The sequence below is a fragment of the Lepidochelys olivacea genome (assembly GCF_965140295.1).
Source record: "Lepidochelys olivacea isolate rLepOli2 genome assembly, chromosome: 5".
NCBI lineage: Eukaryota > Metazoa > Chordata > Testudines > Cheloniidae > Lepidochelys > Lepidochelys olivacea.
In genome coordinates, this window is record NC_140415.1 from 113,954,223 (window position 1) to 113,970,767 (window position 16,545).

At 42.3% G+C, this 16,545-nt stretch overlaps 2 protein-coding genes across 2 annotated transcripts; both read right to left on the reverse strand.

Moving 5' to 3' along the window:
* Positions 1 to 7,873: 7,873 nt before the first annotated feature.
* On the reverse strand, positions 7,874 to 8,449 carry LOC311521231 (interferon beta-like; the record flags this gene model as incomplete). The annotated part of the gene is made up of 1 exon (XM_084629450.1): positions 7,874 to 8,449. The coding sequence occupies one exon, from the start codon at positions 8,447 to 8,449 to the stop codon at positions 7,874 to 7,876; it is 576 nt and encodes a 191-aa protein (XP_084485576.1).
* A 5,826-nt stretch (positions 8,450 to 14,275) lies between these two features.
* On the reverse strand, positions 14,276 to 15,538 carry LOC311520597 (interferon beta-like; the record flags this gene model as incomplete). The annotated part of the gene is made up of 2 exons (XM_084628149.1): positions 14,276 to 14,319; positions 14,965 to 15,538. 2 exons carry the CDS (start codon positions 15,536 to 15,538, stop codon positions 14,276 to 14,278), a joined length of 618 nt encoding a protein of 205 aa, XP_084484275.1.
* Positions 15,539 to 16,545: the final 1,007 nt, after the last annotated feature.

Below are 16,545 nucleotides of genomic sequence, written 5' to 3' on the forward strand. Positions count from 1 at the left end.
GATGATGTCTTAGATTTCCTGTGTTTGTGTAGAACTTGAGCAACTGGTGTCTGTTCAAGGTGTTCTGTAAACTTTTGTGTTTTCGACCCCTGTCTCTGAATTTAAGCATTCTGTCGGAAAAGATTTTTCTTTCATCACTTTCTACTTTTCAGGGTTTTTTCTGCTTGAGGTTTTTACTTTTGGTTTCCTTCTTTTTAGTTAGTGGAAGTGAACAAGTCATTCGAAGAACCAAATCCCAGTTGGTAACTACTTTAATCTTACTGAACCCCAACATTTCTTTCCTTCGGTCCTCCCTGCCCTCTTAGATAACGAAAATGTAAAGAGTAAGAAGAATATGATGATGAACAGTGTCGTCCAGTTACAGGTTAGAGTAGGGACCTGTCTGTTTGCTCCCAAGTTCCTGTAGTTAGCACTGCTCGGCAGGTCTGAATGTCTGTCACATCAGCAAGACTATCCATGCTTTTAAGTGATAACAGTGAATTTTGGCAGATGGGGGGAACTACTGCAGAGCTTCTTTTTGCTAGACTCTGCAAATAACAGCAGTGAAGTGATGTGTAAAGCTGCTGTTCCTTCACTTTGCCAGCAGGTGGCAAACTTTCCCTTTCTGGTGTGGCACTCAAAATCAGAAAAGCCTGCTATGCTCTGGCTGTCTCATTCCTTCCTTCCAGCCTTTGAGAGGGAGTAATACTATAGGGACCTCTTAATATTTGATAAGCCTGAAAAGAATTCCTGTGGGAGATTGGGGCCAGAGAAGTCTCTATTAATCTCTCGCAATTTCCTGGCCATCTGAAATATGAGAGATGAAAAGCCATGTGTGTAGGCCAATACCAGAGGATGGACAGAGAGCACTGAGAAACTGTGAGGTTTACTTAAGAACCTGATACCAGTTGTGAAAAGCCCAAGGAACAGGTACAGTTGAAGGGTGTGAACATGCTGTCTTCTCAGGCAGTTCTGAGTAGTTCCCAGTGATGTAGTGTAGTGACATGGAAGGGAGTTGTCCAAAAAGATTGTAAAAAGAAAAGGAGTACTTGTGGCACCTCAGAGACGAACCAATTTAGTCTCTAAGGTGCCACAAGTACTCCTTTTCCTTTTGCGAATACAGACTAACACGGCTGTTACTCTGAAACCTGTCAAAAAGATTGTGTCACTGGTAAAAAATATGCTAGAGCGACTGACATAAATGAATGTCACTTTCAAATGTGTTTGCCTTTTCACCATTCAAGCTTTATTCTTTTTTCAATGTGCATTTCACTGAGCTTGGACATTGAAATTCAAGTGGTCTGATGAGTGAAGTTTGCAGCCTTCTTTCTGTAGCAAGTTTCACTTTCTGTTTTTCATACCATAGCACTAGGCTGTCACGTTGGAGTTTCCATCAGTGAAGGGGAATGGTTTTCAACCCAAAAATTGAAAAGGAATGTTTTCATATTAATTTTAAAGAAGGAAAAGAAGAAAACATGACCATATTTCTGTCCGTGTCACTTCTTTTACATCTCCCTCTCCCATCACCTCGAGCACTTTTTAAAATCATAATCTAGAGTTTTGCCTAAACGATTCGGAAATGTCACTTTCAAAAATGCAGTTTATTGTACATAAGTATACCATATAAGGGACCCAATCATACCAGAGGTGCTGCACCCCAATCTTGCATTTACTCCACTGGGAGTTCTGCGTGTGCATTTCCTGGCAAGTTGAAGCTTCAGGAGATAATAGTTATGTGAAGGAGAGGAATTAAATAATCTGAATTTAAGCTTTTCCTGTTAAATTAAGAAAGCTATGGGAGGAAAGACACATAGTCTTTCAGCATATTTTCATCAGTAATGAGCCTGTTTTCTGGGAAAGGTTAGATGGAGACTGAGCTGGTTGAAATATTTGCTAGAATTTGATGAAATCCTGTCCATTTAAATTTCAGTGAAAATAGCAGGAAATTTTATTGGAATTATTTTTTTCTGTGTCAGCCAGCTTAATTTGAATATGAAATAAGAGGTTAGTGTAGCCCCTTTTCCTATTTGCAAATAATCTGCAAAGAAATTCAGAATTTGCCAATGTATTTATTTTAAAAGATTTGACAAATGATTTATACACATTCCACTCTGATTGCTCAGGACCTTGTCACCACATCTTTTCCCTTTGCTGTTCATAATTTGCTGCTTGTTCTGTGTGATGGTTCACCTGAGTCAATGCTATTGTGTCTGTTCCTGGGATGGTTGCCTTCTAATTCAAAACTGCTTTCCAGGTGGCTGCATGAACTTCTGTGGAAAAAAGTCTCTTTAAAATATGTATTTATATGAGTGTTTCTTATACTTTCTGACTCCAGAGATATTCTTTTCCAACAAAAACTCACACGTACAAATATTTCAGAAAATGTTTACAAAGGGCCAAACATTTTTCATAAATGTTGAATCAGTCTCAAATATTCAGGCTGTGGCTGAAGTATGTGGTTGGCAGTGCTGCTGTTGACTGATAGCTCTTCAGAACTGCTATCCACCTACACCAAACTTGGTAGAGAGGAGGATCCTCACTAGATCTGATGCCACCGGCAGGTTGATTACTATAATTTTAAATGTTGGGTTTAGGTAATTTTTAGGCATTGTTGATGTTATAACTGAAAGTTTAATCCATTCTGTGCACCAAACTGGTTGTTGGTGGCAAGGAGCACACACGCCTGATGTGGAGGGTGTGGAGGGGTGGCACCAGCTGGTCAGAAAACTGGGGGATAGAATTGCTGACTTGAGTGTACACAAGCCTGATTCATATGGCTTGGTTTGTTTGTGTGTGTGTGTGTGTGTGTGTCAGGCGGAGGCCGGGGAAAAGGGGAGGAGTCTCTGTAAGACTTATTACTTTTAAAGTGATATTATGAAGTTGTTGTCATGAAATTTCCTCATCATAGGAAACCTCTTTCTATGTGTATCCATCCGGTTGGACAGGACCTCCAGAAGGTACTCACTAGGCTGAGGACAATGGGGACACTTAACTTTAAGACTGTGTTTCCGAGTTGGGAAACCAGTTTGGCGAAGTTGGTGTTAAGGAGAATGGGGGTTAGGAGTGGAAAGTTACTGAAGGTCAACAAAGAGCCAGATGACAAAACCAAAAGGTTCTAAAAGAAATCCCAGGGGGAAGACCCACAGGACATTTGGGCAAGAGGAATGAAGGGGATGAACTGGCCAAGGCCAGGTTATGTGAGCTGGAGGAGAATGCTCTGTTTTTGTGCATATAAGTGATGCATTGCAACAGAAGGATGTTGGATGACCCCAAGTGATTCTGATACAGGCTCATTGAATGGCCTGGTGTGTTGAGGAAACTGAGGCAGGGAATTGCAGATAGGGTTTACAATTTTTGTTCCATTTTCTGTATTTCCGAGTGATTAATTAAAGAGCAATAGTGTGTTAGAATCCTGTGCAAAGTGTCTCCGTATTGTAATCTAAACGTATTACACGGCCCCTGGAAGAGGTAAACACCTCTGGGTATATTTCTGGGAGAGGACATGTTAAAGCACATTCTGAGCTTCAAAGACTTCCCAGTTGACATGTTGGATGAGCCCCCCCTTGTAACGCCGACAGGCTGAAGTTGTCAGCAGGCAGGATTGAACCTTGGACATTTGAACCTTGGTGCATGAGCCTTGACTGTGTGAACATGTGATAATGCCTCTTAAGCCAGGGTTGTAGCAGACTCCTCAATCTCTAAATGGTTCAGGTGCCAGAAGAGAGTGACAGAGCACCACACCATCCAGGCACGGGTTGTATATTTCCTCTCGCTGAGGAAGCCCAAGCCAAGCTTCAGAGACTTCCCAGCTGATATCCCAGCTAGGGTGACCAGACAACAAGTGTGAAAAATCGGGGCAGGGGTTGAGGGGTTATAGGCACTTAGAAATGACAAAGCTCCAAATATGGGGACTGTCCCGATAAATAAAAATTTAATGTGTAAAATAAGGGGCCAGGTATGAAATATCATCAGTATCATACCTAGAAACTACTCATTTGAAACCCCAGATATCTACGTAGATCAGGAAATGTCTAGAATGACGCAATTAGCTTTCTCTCTCTCTCTCTCTCTCTCTCTTTTTAATATTTACCTTTTTTAAGAACAGGGTTGTAATTTTGATTTCTTACGACGTTTGTGCACATGGTTTTTACTTAGCTGGTGGCAACAGCTGATTTCTATTTTTTTTCCTTTTCCTTTCTCAGCTCTTCCCTGGAGGTGGGAGTGAAATTATAGTGATAAACCTGCTGGTGGCATCAGATCTAGTGAGGCTCCACCTCTCCAGCAAGTTTTGTGTAGGTGGATCATGGTTCTGAAAATACTCTTTGGCACTGAAAGGACTGGGGCAGGGAATCTAATGGGACCAGAGCTGAGACAGATGCTGCAGATCTGTGTCTGGAGAGACCTTTTTGATCAGTGCAGAAACCATAGACTCTGCTGAGTGTGGAGATGGAATGACAGCCACTTCCATGAGGAAGGCTGGGGTCCAACCTGCTCCTCCTCCTCCCTGCCCACCATTGGAAGGATGTGGGAGAACTTCAGTGGAGGATATTTACACAGTTTTCCTCTCTTTTAAGAAATGCGAGCTGGCATTCCCCACAGGCATTGGCTGCTCCTTATGATACAGGTGATATTGTCAAAGAGCTCAACTGAATTCTCCACTCAGCATGGCCCCTTTTTTAATTCAAGGTCTGCTGGCATGAGTGGGAATAGTTTCTCTCTGGCACAGTATAGGTTTGGGGCAGTTAGACTTTTTCAGAAGAATTCAGTATTGTTCCTGGATAGTAACTGACTGATGTATTCCCCCTGTCATAAGTATAAAGGAAAGGGTAACACCTTTCTGTATACAGAACTATAAAATCCCTCCTGGCCAGAGGCAAAACCCTTTCACCTGTAAAGGGTTAAGAAGCTAGGATAACCTTGCTGGCACCTGACCAAAATGACCAAGGAGGAGATAAGTTACTTTCAAAGCTGGAGTGGGGGGGGGAACAAAGGGTCTGTCTGTCTGTCTGTGTGATGCTTTTGCCGGGAACAGATCAGGAATGCTCTTCAGAACTCCTGTAAAAAGTTAGGAAGCAATCTAGCTAGAAATGCATTAGATTTCCTTTTGTTTAAATGGCTGGTAAATAAGCTGTGCTGAATGGAATGTATATTTTTGTAACTTAAGGTTTTGCCTAGAGGGATTCTCTGTGTTTTGAATCTGATGACCCCGTAAGGTATTTACCATCCTGATTTTACAGAGGTGATTCTTTTACTGTTTCTTTCATTAAAATTCTTCTTTTAAGATCCTGATTGCTTTTTCATTGTTCTTAAGATCCAAGGGTTTGGGTCTGTGTTCACCTATGCAAATTGGTGAGGATTTTTATCAAGCCTTCCCCAGGAAAGCAGGTATAGGGCTTGGGGGGATATTTTGGGGGGAAGACCTCTCCAAGTGGGCTCTTTCCCTGTTTGTACCTTGAGGAAGTTTTTAACCTAAGCTGGTAAGAATAAGCTTAGGGGGGTCTTTCATGCAGGTCCCCACATCTGTACCCTAGAGTTCAGAGTGGAGAAGGGCTGCATTTTAGAGGTGACAGAGAAGCTTTGATAATCCTCATTCGATTGCCCTATTCCCGCTCTCATTACTCACATGTAATTTTGTTTGTGGTGTGCACTCAAGAATGAATTTTGTCTGTGCTGTGCTCACACAAAAATGATGGAACCGAATGTGTGTGGGGGACACACAAATGATGAGCATTCATGGAAGCCCACACTTAATGGGCGGGCTGGTGCTTGTAAATGTATTGTGGGTAGGTGGTATGTGAAGGCACACAAACGTGATTGATGGAGTTATGAGCAAGCTAATTAAATGGTAGCTTAACTGGTGTGTGTTTGAAGGTGTATACTGTCTTGATTGGTGCCCTCTTCTCCCCCCGGGACCCGCCCCCCAGCAATAGTTTGGCCTCTTCCAGGACATCTACTCCACCAAACATCCACAACAAGAAGTTATCTGCTCGGGGAAAACAACCAAGGAAAAAGTAGCAGAGGAAAAAGAGGCAGAGATCAGGTGTGGTGCATGGTTTGTTATCGTGGAAAGATTAATTATCACTCCATAGCTCCTTTTTTCCTATGGAAGTACAGTGAACTTGCACACTGATTCATCCGTGTATCTAAGTATGTTCCCAGCTGGAAGCATGAACACCAGTAGGATGGGTCACATACTAGAAGTCACGTGCATAAATACTTTCTGGACTTGGGGTTTTAAGGCTGAACAATAATAGAGTGTTTGGTTGGATTTTTTTTTAACCAAATCATTACCACTCTGTTGCCATTTTGTATAAGAAAATAATTTATTTCAATTATTCTACGATAAAATATCATTAAGCGCAATAAATAATAGACTGATATAAATATCCTGTTACAAATATCATAAAATGATCTGAAACTATTTCCACAATGCACAAATAGAATAAATAGTAGCAACAGCTTTTAGAATTCCACTGCATCTCATTGTAAATCATGTCTAAAATGTTCATTGATTTCAGTTAGTCCTTCTAAACAGGTTGGTATTTTTAATTTCTAAACTTCTTTGTGACTTTGTCCTGTAGTTGAAAACTGCATAATTCCACTTGGATTCTCTTGCCAGCGCTGATGCTGAACTGCTTGTCTGCTAGAGGAAAGAACTGGTATCTCTTCACCTTCATCCTGGTGAGCTGAAGGTCCGTCCTTCCGTCCTGGTAAGAGAGTCCCGCTTTCCATCATTGCAACCAAACCTGTCTCCAGATGCCCAGCTGGCTGATGAGTCTATGTTGGAATCTCTGACTGGAACTCCCACCTCAGGGAGCTTGTTTGGAAGCTGTTCCAGTTCATATGTGTTATGCTGTTATACTGTGGTTATACTGCATGTTACAGTTCAGAGGTGAGATTGGATCAGAGAAGACATCATAGAAATATAGTGCAAACACACAATGTCAACAATGTTTAAGGTCCAACCCTTTCTTTTAAAATTCTTAATTGTCTTGTAACTTTTTTGCATCGATATCCTTCATTTTGCATTTTAAACCTGAGTAAATGAACAGAATATTATCACATGAAATGAAATTTGTGCAGTTGGAATTTCATGAGAGTGAATGTACGGCATAAGACATCAAGCATTATGGAGTGTTAGATGTCACTGTGGGAAGAATCTGCAGAGAGGAGGATTTCCACTGCATCCGTCTGTCTTCTCCTCAGTAGTTGCAGCATCCGGAGCTGAAATGAAATTGGAAACAGTTGAAACACAAAGGGAAAAAGTATAATTTTCACTGAATTGATCTCAAGAAATTAAATGACAATATCTTTTCCACACATAAGCTCGCAAGTCTTTTAGTATGTTCATATTTTTTTAGAAAGTCTCTAGGAAGCTTCTCAAACCTTGGAATACTAGAAATAGTTCTCATGAGGACAAATTAATTAATAGCCATGCTGATAATTGTAGAAACACACTATGTATGTCGAAGTCAGAGTGCTTTCGTCATCAGATAATGATACTTTCTTCCCTCGCATACCACAAAGTGCTGGTGAGGTGCCGAAGGATTCCACATATGTGTACTTTGTTGCATGGTCTGCCAATTCCCTACTGCACAACAGTACTGATATGTGAGAGATTATGAAGATGTGCAAAAATAAACAATAAACAAATAAACAATAGTAGAAACACCAAAAAGTAAATCCATGTCACTGAAAATCCGTTTCCAGGACAGGACAGGAAGAGCCTAAAGCTGCTGCCATGGAAATCAGTTGCGATTTGGCCACTGATCCTACAGAAGAAGGATCAGGCTCTATATAAGCAGAGTTATAAAATATCCATTATCTCTGTTCAGCTGTATAAATTACCTTAATGTGAATTCATTTACTCCAGGGAAAAGTTTTGTACTGTACCTTAGTTACTCAGCCTTCGAGTGAGTTTGTCAATCAGTACAAAACATCTGGGTATTTCCACGCGAATGATCTCCCAGGCACACAGGCTGTATTGCTTTTCTTTCAGGAAAGCATCTATCCCCTGAAAGTATTTTTTCACTCTCCGACTGGTGATCTGGAGGTCCTGACTTTCTGGGTTGGTTAAGCCTTTCTCTGTCTGTGCTCTCAAACATGCCTCCAGCCGCTGAATTTGCTGGTAAAGGCCATTTTGGAACCTGACTATGGAAGCCCCATCCCAAGCACTTTGGGTAAGGTTTTTGCTAAAGATGTTGAAGATCTCTTGGAGGATCTCTTGAATTGCCACCTTGGCATTCTCCTTCTGGGACACTGGGAGTTGGAGGACATCCTGGGTGGGTTTGAAAGCTGCCCTTTCATTTATGCATTGTGAGGGGAGATTTCCGCTCACTTTCTCCAGAAGCTCCAAGCTCTCTTTGTTCACTTTGTTCTGCTGGAAGTGAAGCATGGTACAGAGCTGAGATGAGATTTCAGTGGAGAAGAGCAGTATGAGGCAAATGTGCAGCAAACACCTGGTGGTCATGCCGATGTCTTCCACTTCTTTTCTTTGTGTGGAACCTTGAGCCTGGAGTTTCTTGAGGGTCCTATGTAGACTGCTGTGTCTTTCCTTCATGTCTCTGACTTTAAATAATTGGCGGCAGAATTTTTGTTTCATCATTTTCTGTTTTTTTTAAAAGGTTTTTCCCTCCTGGAGGCTTCAGTCTTTTTCTTTCTGTATAATTCACTGCTTCCTAGATTCTTTTACCACGCTTCCTCCATTTTGTATTGTTGTGAAAGTGACCAAACCCCTTTCACTTATGCTGGATCCACATACATACAGGCTTTTCATGATGCATTAATTTAAAGATCTAATATAATACGATCATCCACACTTCAGAAGTGGTAATGAGAAGACCGCCAATTCATCAAACCCTACACTTTTCTCATTCATCACTTCCTGCATTTGACAAACAAAACTAGTTTAGGTATATTTAAAGTTTTGAGGCCTGGAGGAAGTGGGAGGAAAGGGTTGGCCTCAGGGGAGCTGGAACAGTTTGTGTAGTGGGGCTGTTGAGAGCCATTGAACCAAACTGTAAACCGTGAATATGAAGGTAACCACTTCAAGCCAGGGGGTATGGCAGCACCTATGTTAGGCCTCCCAAAAATATTGGTAACTTTCAACTTCAGTCATGCAACTTGAAAAGCACACTTAATATGTAGACACCAGCAAATATCGGTATCTTCCTTCTAGGAAAACACAGGAGATAGAGAGTGAGCTCTGAGAGAATGGAACCTTTTTTCAGTTTTTGTTTACTTCCAGATCTGAGTGTATATACTGTAGCTGAGGAATCGATGCAGTTAGACGGTGTGAATATGTTGTCCTATTGGTCACTCTGAGTAGCTGACAGTGGTGAAAAATGGAGGGTAATTAGTAAAACAGGATGAGCAATTAGTTACACATACTGGAGAGATACCCACATGGATGATTGTGATTTACAGTGCGGCCAGAGGAGGTTATGAAGAGAAGTCCTGATTTGTATTTTTAACAGGCATGTCCCTGGGTTGTAGTCATTCAAAGAATTTTTTAAAAATCAAAATCAGTGTTCACCATTTTGGCTAGTTCCTTCTCTTAACTTTTTTGTTTTCCCTTTGGCGTGGGCAGGGAAATTCTTCAGCTTTCTTTTAGCCTCTTGGTTTCCTGTGGTCACATATCATTTTCATGGTTCTCTTCCCCTAGCACAGACTGTTGTGCTGGATTTTGCCATCGTGGCAGGAAAATGTGTTTTCATCCAAATAGAAAACTATTTTCACTGAAATTAGAAAGGAAGAATCACCTGAATAAACCATGAAAACATTTCTGTCCATATTAATTTGGTTAGAGTCTCCCAAGGCTTCCTGCACTTTGATAAGAACTATCAGAGTCTTATATCAGCGACATGAAAGTTTCTGAATAGTGCAGAGAAAGCAGACTTACCAGAGCCCTCAGATTGCCATGCACTACGCTCCCCTTTCTCGCATTACTTTCCATGGGTGCCGGGGATGTTTATCCCACACGAGGGTGAAGTCCAGAGAAGATTTTGAGGAGAGAGGGAAATAAGTACCGTAGTATGAATACTAGGGGAGGAGAAGGTAACAAAGTAATCACAGGGTAATGCGGGGCGGGGGAGCCAAATCATCTTTTTCAGTAAATCTGTATGGTGACAGCAATTTAGGGGCACTGGAATACTTGTTGTTGTATGGCTGCTGAAAGCCATTGAAGAAAACTGAAAACCCTGTATATGATGGAGACCATGCATTCACTTGCTAATATTACTTGATGCTGCTCAACCCCAGCACCTCTACTTCCATCTTCCCTGCAGCAAGTAGGCAAAGAACCAGTCTATTATTTGAGAAAAGTTGGTTACAACGGCCTCAGAGCCTGCTGCAGAGGATCTATGCAGGGGTAGAGCCCTCTGCTTATGCCTCTTCCCTGTGCCACATGGAAGGGTGTGTGGGGTGAGATGAGGTGCCGTGGAATCAGAAGCTTTTGCTCCCAGTTCCCTCTTGCGGTGTTCTCCATACAGTTATGATCCACGTGTGGGGCCTGGAACGAGCAGACGCGCATTGAGTTGGGGCAGTGCTACTACAGGTCTGGTGGGTGCATCTCTCCATGTCACCTACAGAGAGTGTCTGAGGCAACTGCAGTCTGAAGGAAGCCCTGGTTTCATGGCTGTAACGGAACCTCGCTGACAGGGACCGGAACGGGGCTCTGAGTGGTCCCAACAACTGATGCAGAAACTCAGTAGCTCTGTGTGAAAAGACCTTGTGTTCTGTGTAGAAGCCACAGGCTCATCTGCTTCTATGATGAAGGCTGGGGAGAAACCTGCGAGTATCCCCTCCTGCCTGCCAGCGGAAGGATAAAAGTGAGCTGAAGTGGGGATGTATTATTAGCATGTTCCTCCCTTTTTATCCCCCTGTGGTTGGCTTTCCCACAGGAAGGCCTGAAATCTTAGATGATACATGGCATCAAATGGCTTCTTCAGTAGATGAATGGATTGTTTTCCACATAGCACAGCTTATAAACAATATGATGGGATGAATGTCAGGAGGTTCCCCACTGCACTCCATGAGCAACAAAGCAGTTAGAATCTGAAGAGTTTGTATGGCTCCCAGGTGCTATATGACGGCCATGTTCCATCAGAGGGGCAGGGAATACATTATGGGGGTGGTGACTTTTTCATGCAGTCTAATTTTGCTCTCATTATTCTCAGATGATTGTGTTGTGTCAATATAACCTTTGGCTCCAAGTACGTGAAGGAATGAATGAAGGGAGAAAGATTTGGGCAGGAAAGAACTTGGACAGCTGATGGCTACAGCTCTTGGAAAAAAACTGCACCATAAGAAAGGAGAGGCACTTGTTTTAAGAGTTAACTCCTTGTACATGCCTCTAAACCAACAGGTCCCAAACTGAGTTTCCTGAATCAGTGGCAGTACGTGGAGTACTGGGTGATGGTCTTCAGAGAACTGGCAGATCCTACGTTCCTTTAAAGACCGCTAAACTTATATAAATGCGTTTCTAGTACTACCTTTCTTTGTAAGCATTTGGTGTACCTGCCACACAAATGTTAGCTGATCCTGAATGGGAGGGGAAAGGATCGATTTTTGTAAGATGAGGCCCACATAATGAAATGTTTGAGAACCCCTCAGCTAAAGAGAACAGAGGGCAAAAGCTTCTGCAATGCTGCCATCTGTTGACTGTGAAGAATTTAGTCTCGTATTAGAGACAGCATAGTTTGGACTGTGTTACAAAAGGGATTTGAAATGGGACATACCTTCCTGGTTTTTTTCCCAAAGGCAGGCTTCCAATCAGTGTAAAAATTCACACACACTTTTTTTTTTCACTATTTGAACATGTAATGTAGTGGTTGTTTGACTTCTTTAAAAACTTTTAAATAAGAAATCTCCAGATTTAGAGTATGGCTTAAATTAATGCTAGACAATGATGGGACTAACTAATAGCTCTTCAAAAATACTATCTACATACCTAAACTTGACAAAGAGATCCTTACATGATTTGTTCCAATGGATGGTTTTTGTTTTTGTTTTTGTTTTTTTGCTTTCAGGTAATTTTTCGTCATTCACAGCTCAACTGAAATTTTGATGGACTGTGCTTCTCCAGCTGGTGGTTGTTGGTGCAACATGCAGTCCCTAAGCACATATGCTTGTTTTGGGAGCACCCGGGGGAGAGCAAAGGGAAGCAGCAGCAGATGCTTACAAGCCTGATTCACAGGAGGGGTTGGGTATGTACAAGTTTGATGGTGTTTGTGAGCCAAGTGTACCCAAACCTGACTGGTGGAGGGGGAAAATTAAACCCACATAACCCTTCCTGATGGTGGTGGTGGGGGAGATACGGAGTCTGCGCACATGGAAACCTGACAGTTCACACACATCTCATTGGGGAGGAAGGGGACAAGCAACTTTGTACCACGACAGCCTGAAGTCTTCCCCTTAGAATGCCTGTGTCTCCATCATCCCTTTCATTTCATCACAATGAACTACTGCTCCAAATATCTGCAACTACAAATGTTGTGCGTGAAAATAATCTGGTAATGGGCAGAAACACAAAAGCTGCGGAGTTGAGGTTGTGGTGTGTGGTCTGTTGGAGTGGTCAAACTAATTACCCAAGCTATTTTTCTTATGGAGTCACTGCTGAATCAGGGTTTATGTTCACAATGTACTTGAGCATGTTGTCAAGTTTAACTGCTTATGTCAAAGGAAAGCTCGTGTACTTAAAGTTAGGCAAATGTTTACAAGTCCTTTGCTGAACTGGAGTCTTAAGGTAAAACAAGAGAAGATTTTTATTGAGTCTCTGTTTTTTTAAAAATCTAATTAGTACAAATCACTACTGCTGTCGGTTGCTATTTTGTAGAAATAAATATTTATTTATAAATATTATAAAACCTCTGAAAAAATAAATAAAAGCAATACATTAATATTGTAAATAAATATAAATGGATCAACATAAAGACACTTTTACAAATCCAGTAAAATGATCTGAAAATCTTTTCACAGTGCAGGAAAAGAACATATATTTGCACTCGTTTAAAATTTCAGAGTGCCTAATTATAAGTAACCTAGAAACCGGGATATTCTTCTTTCTTTGTTATCCTTGCCACAAAATACACCTCCAGAAGTTTCCCTTGCTTATGAGTCCATGTCAGGATCTTTCTATGCGACTGTCGTTCCAGGCAGCTTGTGAGGGTATTTTGCATGAGATGTAGGCAGAGGTGAATGTAAGGCGGTCCGGTCTGGTCCAATATAACGGCAAGAGCCTGTACACCATGCCATACCTGACCGGCTTCCTGAGGCTGGCCATTTAAAGGGTCTAGGGCTCCTGGCAGCAGCCAGAGCCCCTGGGTAGCGGAGGCAGCTCAGGCCATGATTTAAAGGGCTCTTTAAATCCCCACCGAAGCCCCTGGCCGCCGCCGCTACACCGGGGGCTCTGGCAGGGGGCTCAGACAGCGATTTCAAGAGCCCGGGGCTCCAGCCGATGCAGGGAGACCCAGGCCCTTTAAATCTCCACCAAAGCCCTAAGCCCCGGGGTAGCGGAGGCAGCAGAGAGCCCCTGGGGCTCTGTCGGAGATTTAAAGGGGCCGGGGCTCCACTGCGGTAGCGGTGGACGGAGTCCTAGGCCCTTCAAATCACCCCCGAGCTCCGGGACACCCAGCCGCCTCTGCAGCTGGTAGCCCGAGATTTAAAGACCTGGGACTTAAAGGCTGGGCCTCTTCCGGTTGAGGCCACACCTCTTCTGGTTTTGGCCTACCCTCTGCTCAGGACTCTGTCATACCGGTAAGTCCTTTAAGTTACTTTCACCCCTGGATGTAGGAAATCTGTTGGAGGATCTCCTGGATGTCCACTTTGGCAGTCTCTTTCTGGGTTTCTCTGGGCGTGAGAAAATTTTGGGGCCATGTTAGGTGTCTTTCTTCATTCTGCCTTTGCAGGAAAATTATCCTTCTTTTTTTTTGGAAATTGTCCTGGTTCATATTTCTTATGCCAAAGCGAAGACTGTTACAGTAAAGAGGTAAGATTTCATTTTTAAAAGCAGCCCAAGGCAAATTCGGAGCAAACGTTTAATACCAATGATTAAGAAATAGTAAGGTTTTTCTCCTTCGGTTCAAATACTACGCTGTCTTCTGCAATATTTTCAGCAAAATCTTCTGTTTTACATTTTCTCATGTGAATAAATCAGTCTTGGTAATGGCAAGAAGGCTATAAATAGTGCAGTTGAAGTTTGGCAGTTTGCTTAATTCAAGATGGACTGATAGGAGTCTCGAAAGCTGCTGATTCGAGAATCAGTTTAGAGACGAAGGACTCCAGTGGAGGTGCAGTTTCATTCAGCTGTTTTCATAGCATCATTACTGGAAGCATCACGTGCTGGAATGAAAAAGGGGAATGGTTCAAACATGGAGAGATTCAAATGCCAAATAGAGGCCATCTTTTTCTAACCAGATGTCAAATCCTAAATCCTGAGCCTTAGTGCACTTGTCATCTTGTCACAATTTGTTGTTACTAAAGCTGTTGAAGTTAGGGGTAAACAAAAGAAAGAAAAGCAGAATAAGAACCCTCGGCCGTCCCTATGTCCAAAATGAGTTGATGGGATAGAAGTGTGTGAACACAGACCCCCCGTTTTCTGGTGTCCTAACTGGAATGTTGTCTTACGAGGTAGTTGTTGAAAGGGGGCTTCTCACTGTTCTTTTCCCCAACTTAGACACTTACTGGTCAAAGTTCTATTTGGCATAGTTAGTTATCACTTAACAATATTTTGTCTTTAGTTAGCAGTTATGATATATTTGTATATTTTTCATATAGAATATTGTGTGTGGTAGAGAAGCACTAAATTATATGCTACTCTGAAAAGATTTGAGCATGCGTTTGAAATAGCTGTATGCATAAAATTACTATGGGAGAAAGATTGGGCCCGACGTATTAGGAGTTATAACCCTATCACCCATCTTTCACCAGCTGTTTTATTCAAATAATATTATTTGAGTTTTTCTAGGAAAAAAGAAAAGATGGTACCTTCATTTTCAAGTCTCTTGGTGAGTTTGTTGAGCATGAGGAAACATCTGGGTATTTCCACACGGATGATCTCCCAGGCACACCGGCTGTATTGCTTTTCTTTCAGGAAATCCTCTATTGTCTGGAAGAATCTCTTCAGTTTGAGGCTGGTGAGCAGGAGGGTCTCATTTCCTGGGTAGGTTACCTCCTTTTCCATCTCAGCACTCAAACACATCTCCAGTTTCTCAATCTGCTGGTGAAGTCCATTTTGGAATTCCTTTATGGAAGTCCCATTCCAGGCAGCTTGGGTGAGATTGTTGTTAAAGATATGGAAGAGCTCTTGGAGGATCTGCTGGATGGCTACCTTGGCATTCTCTTGGTGGGACAGTTGGAGCTTGAGGATATCTCTGGGCTTGAAAGCTATCCCTTCATTTAGACATTGGAAGGGAAAGTTGCTACCCATTTTCTCCAGATGCTCTAAACTCTCGCTGTTCATTCTGGTTTGTAGAACATGCAGCCTGTTACAGTCCAGACATGAAATTTCACTGGAGAAGTGCAGCATGAGGCAAAATTGCAGCAAACTCCTGCTGATCATGATGATGTCTTAGATTTCCTGTGTTTGTGTAGAACTTGAGCAACTGGTGTCTGTTCAAGGTGTTCTGTAAACTTTTGTGTTTTCGACCCCTGTCTCTGAATTTAAGCATTCTGTCGGAAAAGATTTTTCTTTCATCACTTTCTACTTTTCAGGGTTTTTTCTGCTTGAGGTTTTTACTTTTGGTTTCCTTCTTTTTAGTTAGTGGAAGTGAACAAGTCATTCGAAGAACCAAATCCCAGTTGGTAACTACTTTAATCTTACTGAACCCCAACATTTCTTTCCTTCGGTCCTCCCTGCCCTCTTAGATAACGAAAATGTAAAGAGTAAGAAGAATATGATGATGAACAGTGTCGTCCAGTTACAGGTTAGAGTAGGGACCTGTCTGTTTGCTCCCAAGTTCCTGTAGTTAGCACTGCTCGGCAGGTCTGAATGTCTGTCACATCAGCAAGACTATCCATGCTTTTAAGTGATAACAGTGAATTTTGGCAGATGGGGGGAACTACTGCAGAGCTTCTTTTTGCTAGACTCTGCAAATAACAGCAGTGAAGTGATGTGTAAAGCTGCTGTTCCTTCACTTTGCCAGCAGGTGGCAAACTTTCCCTTTCTGGTGTGGCACTCAAAATCAGAAAAGCCTGCTATGCTCTGGCTGTCTCATTCCTTCCTTCCAGCCTTTGAGAGGGAGTAATACTATAGGGACCTCTTAATATTTGATAAGCCTGAAAAGAATTCCTGTGGGAGATTGGGGCCAGAGAAGTCTCTATTAATCTCTCGCAATTTCCTGGCCATCTGAAATATGAGAGATGAAAAGCCATGTGTGTAGGCCAATACCAGAGGATGGACAGAGAGCACTGAGAAACTGTGAGGTTTACTTAAGAACCTGATACCAGTTGTGAAAAGCCCAAGGAACAGGTACAGTTGAAGGGTGTGAACATGCTGTCTTCTCAGGCAGTTCTGAGTAGTTCCCAGTGATGTAGTGTAGTGACATGGAAGGGAGTTGTCCAAAAAGA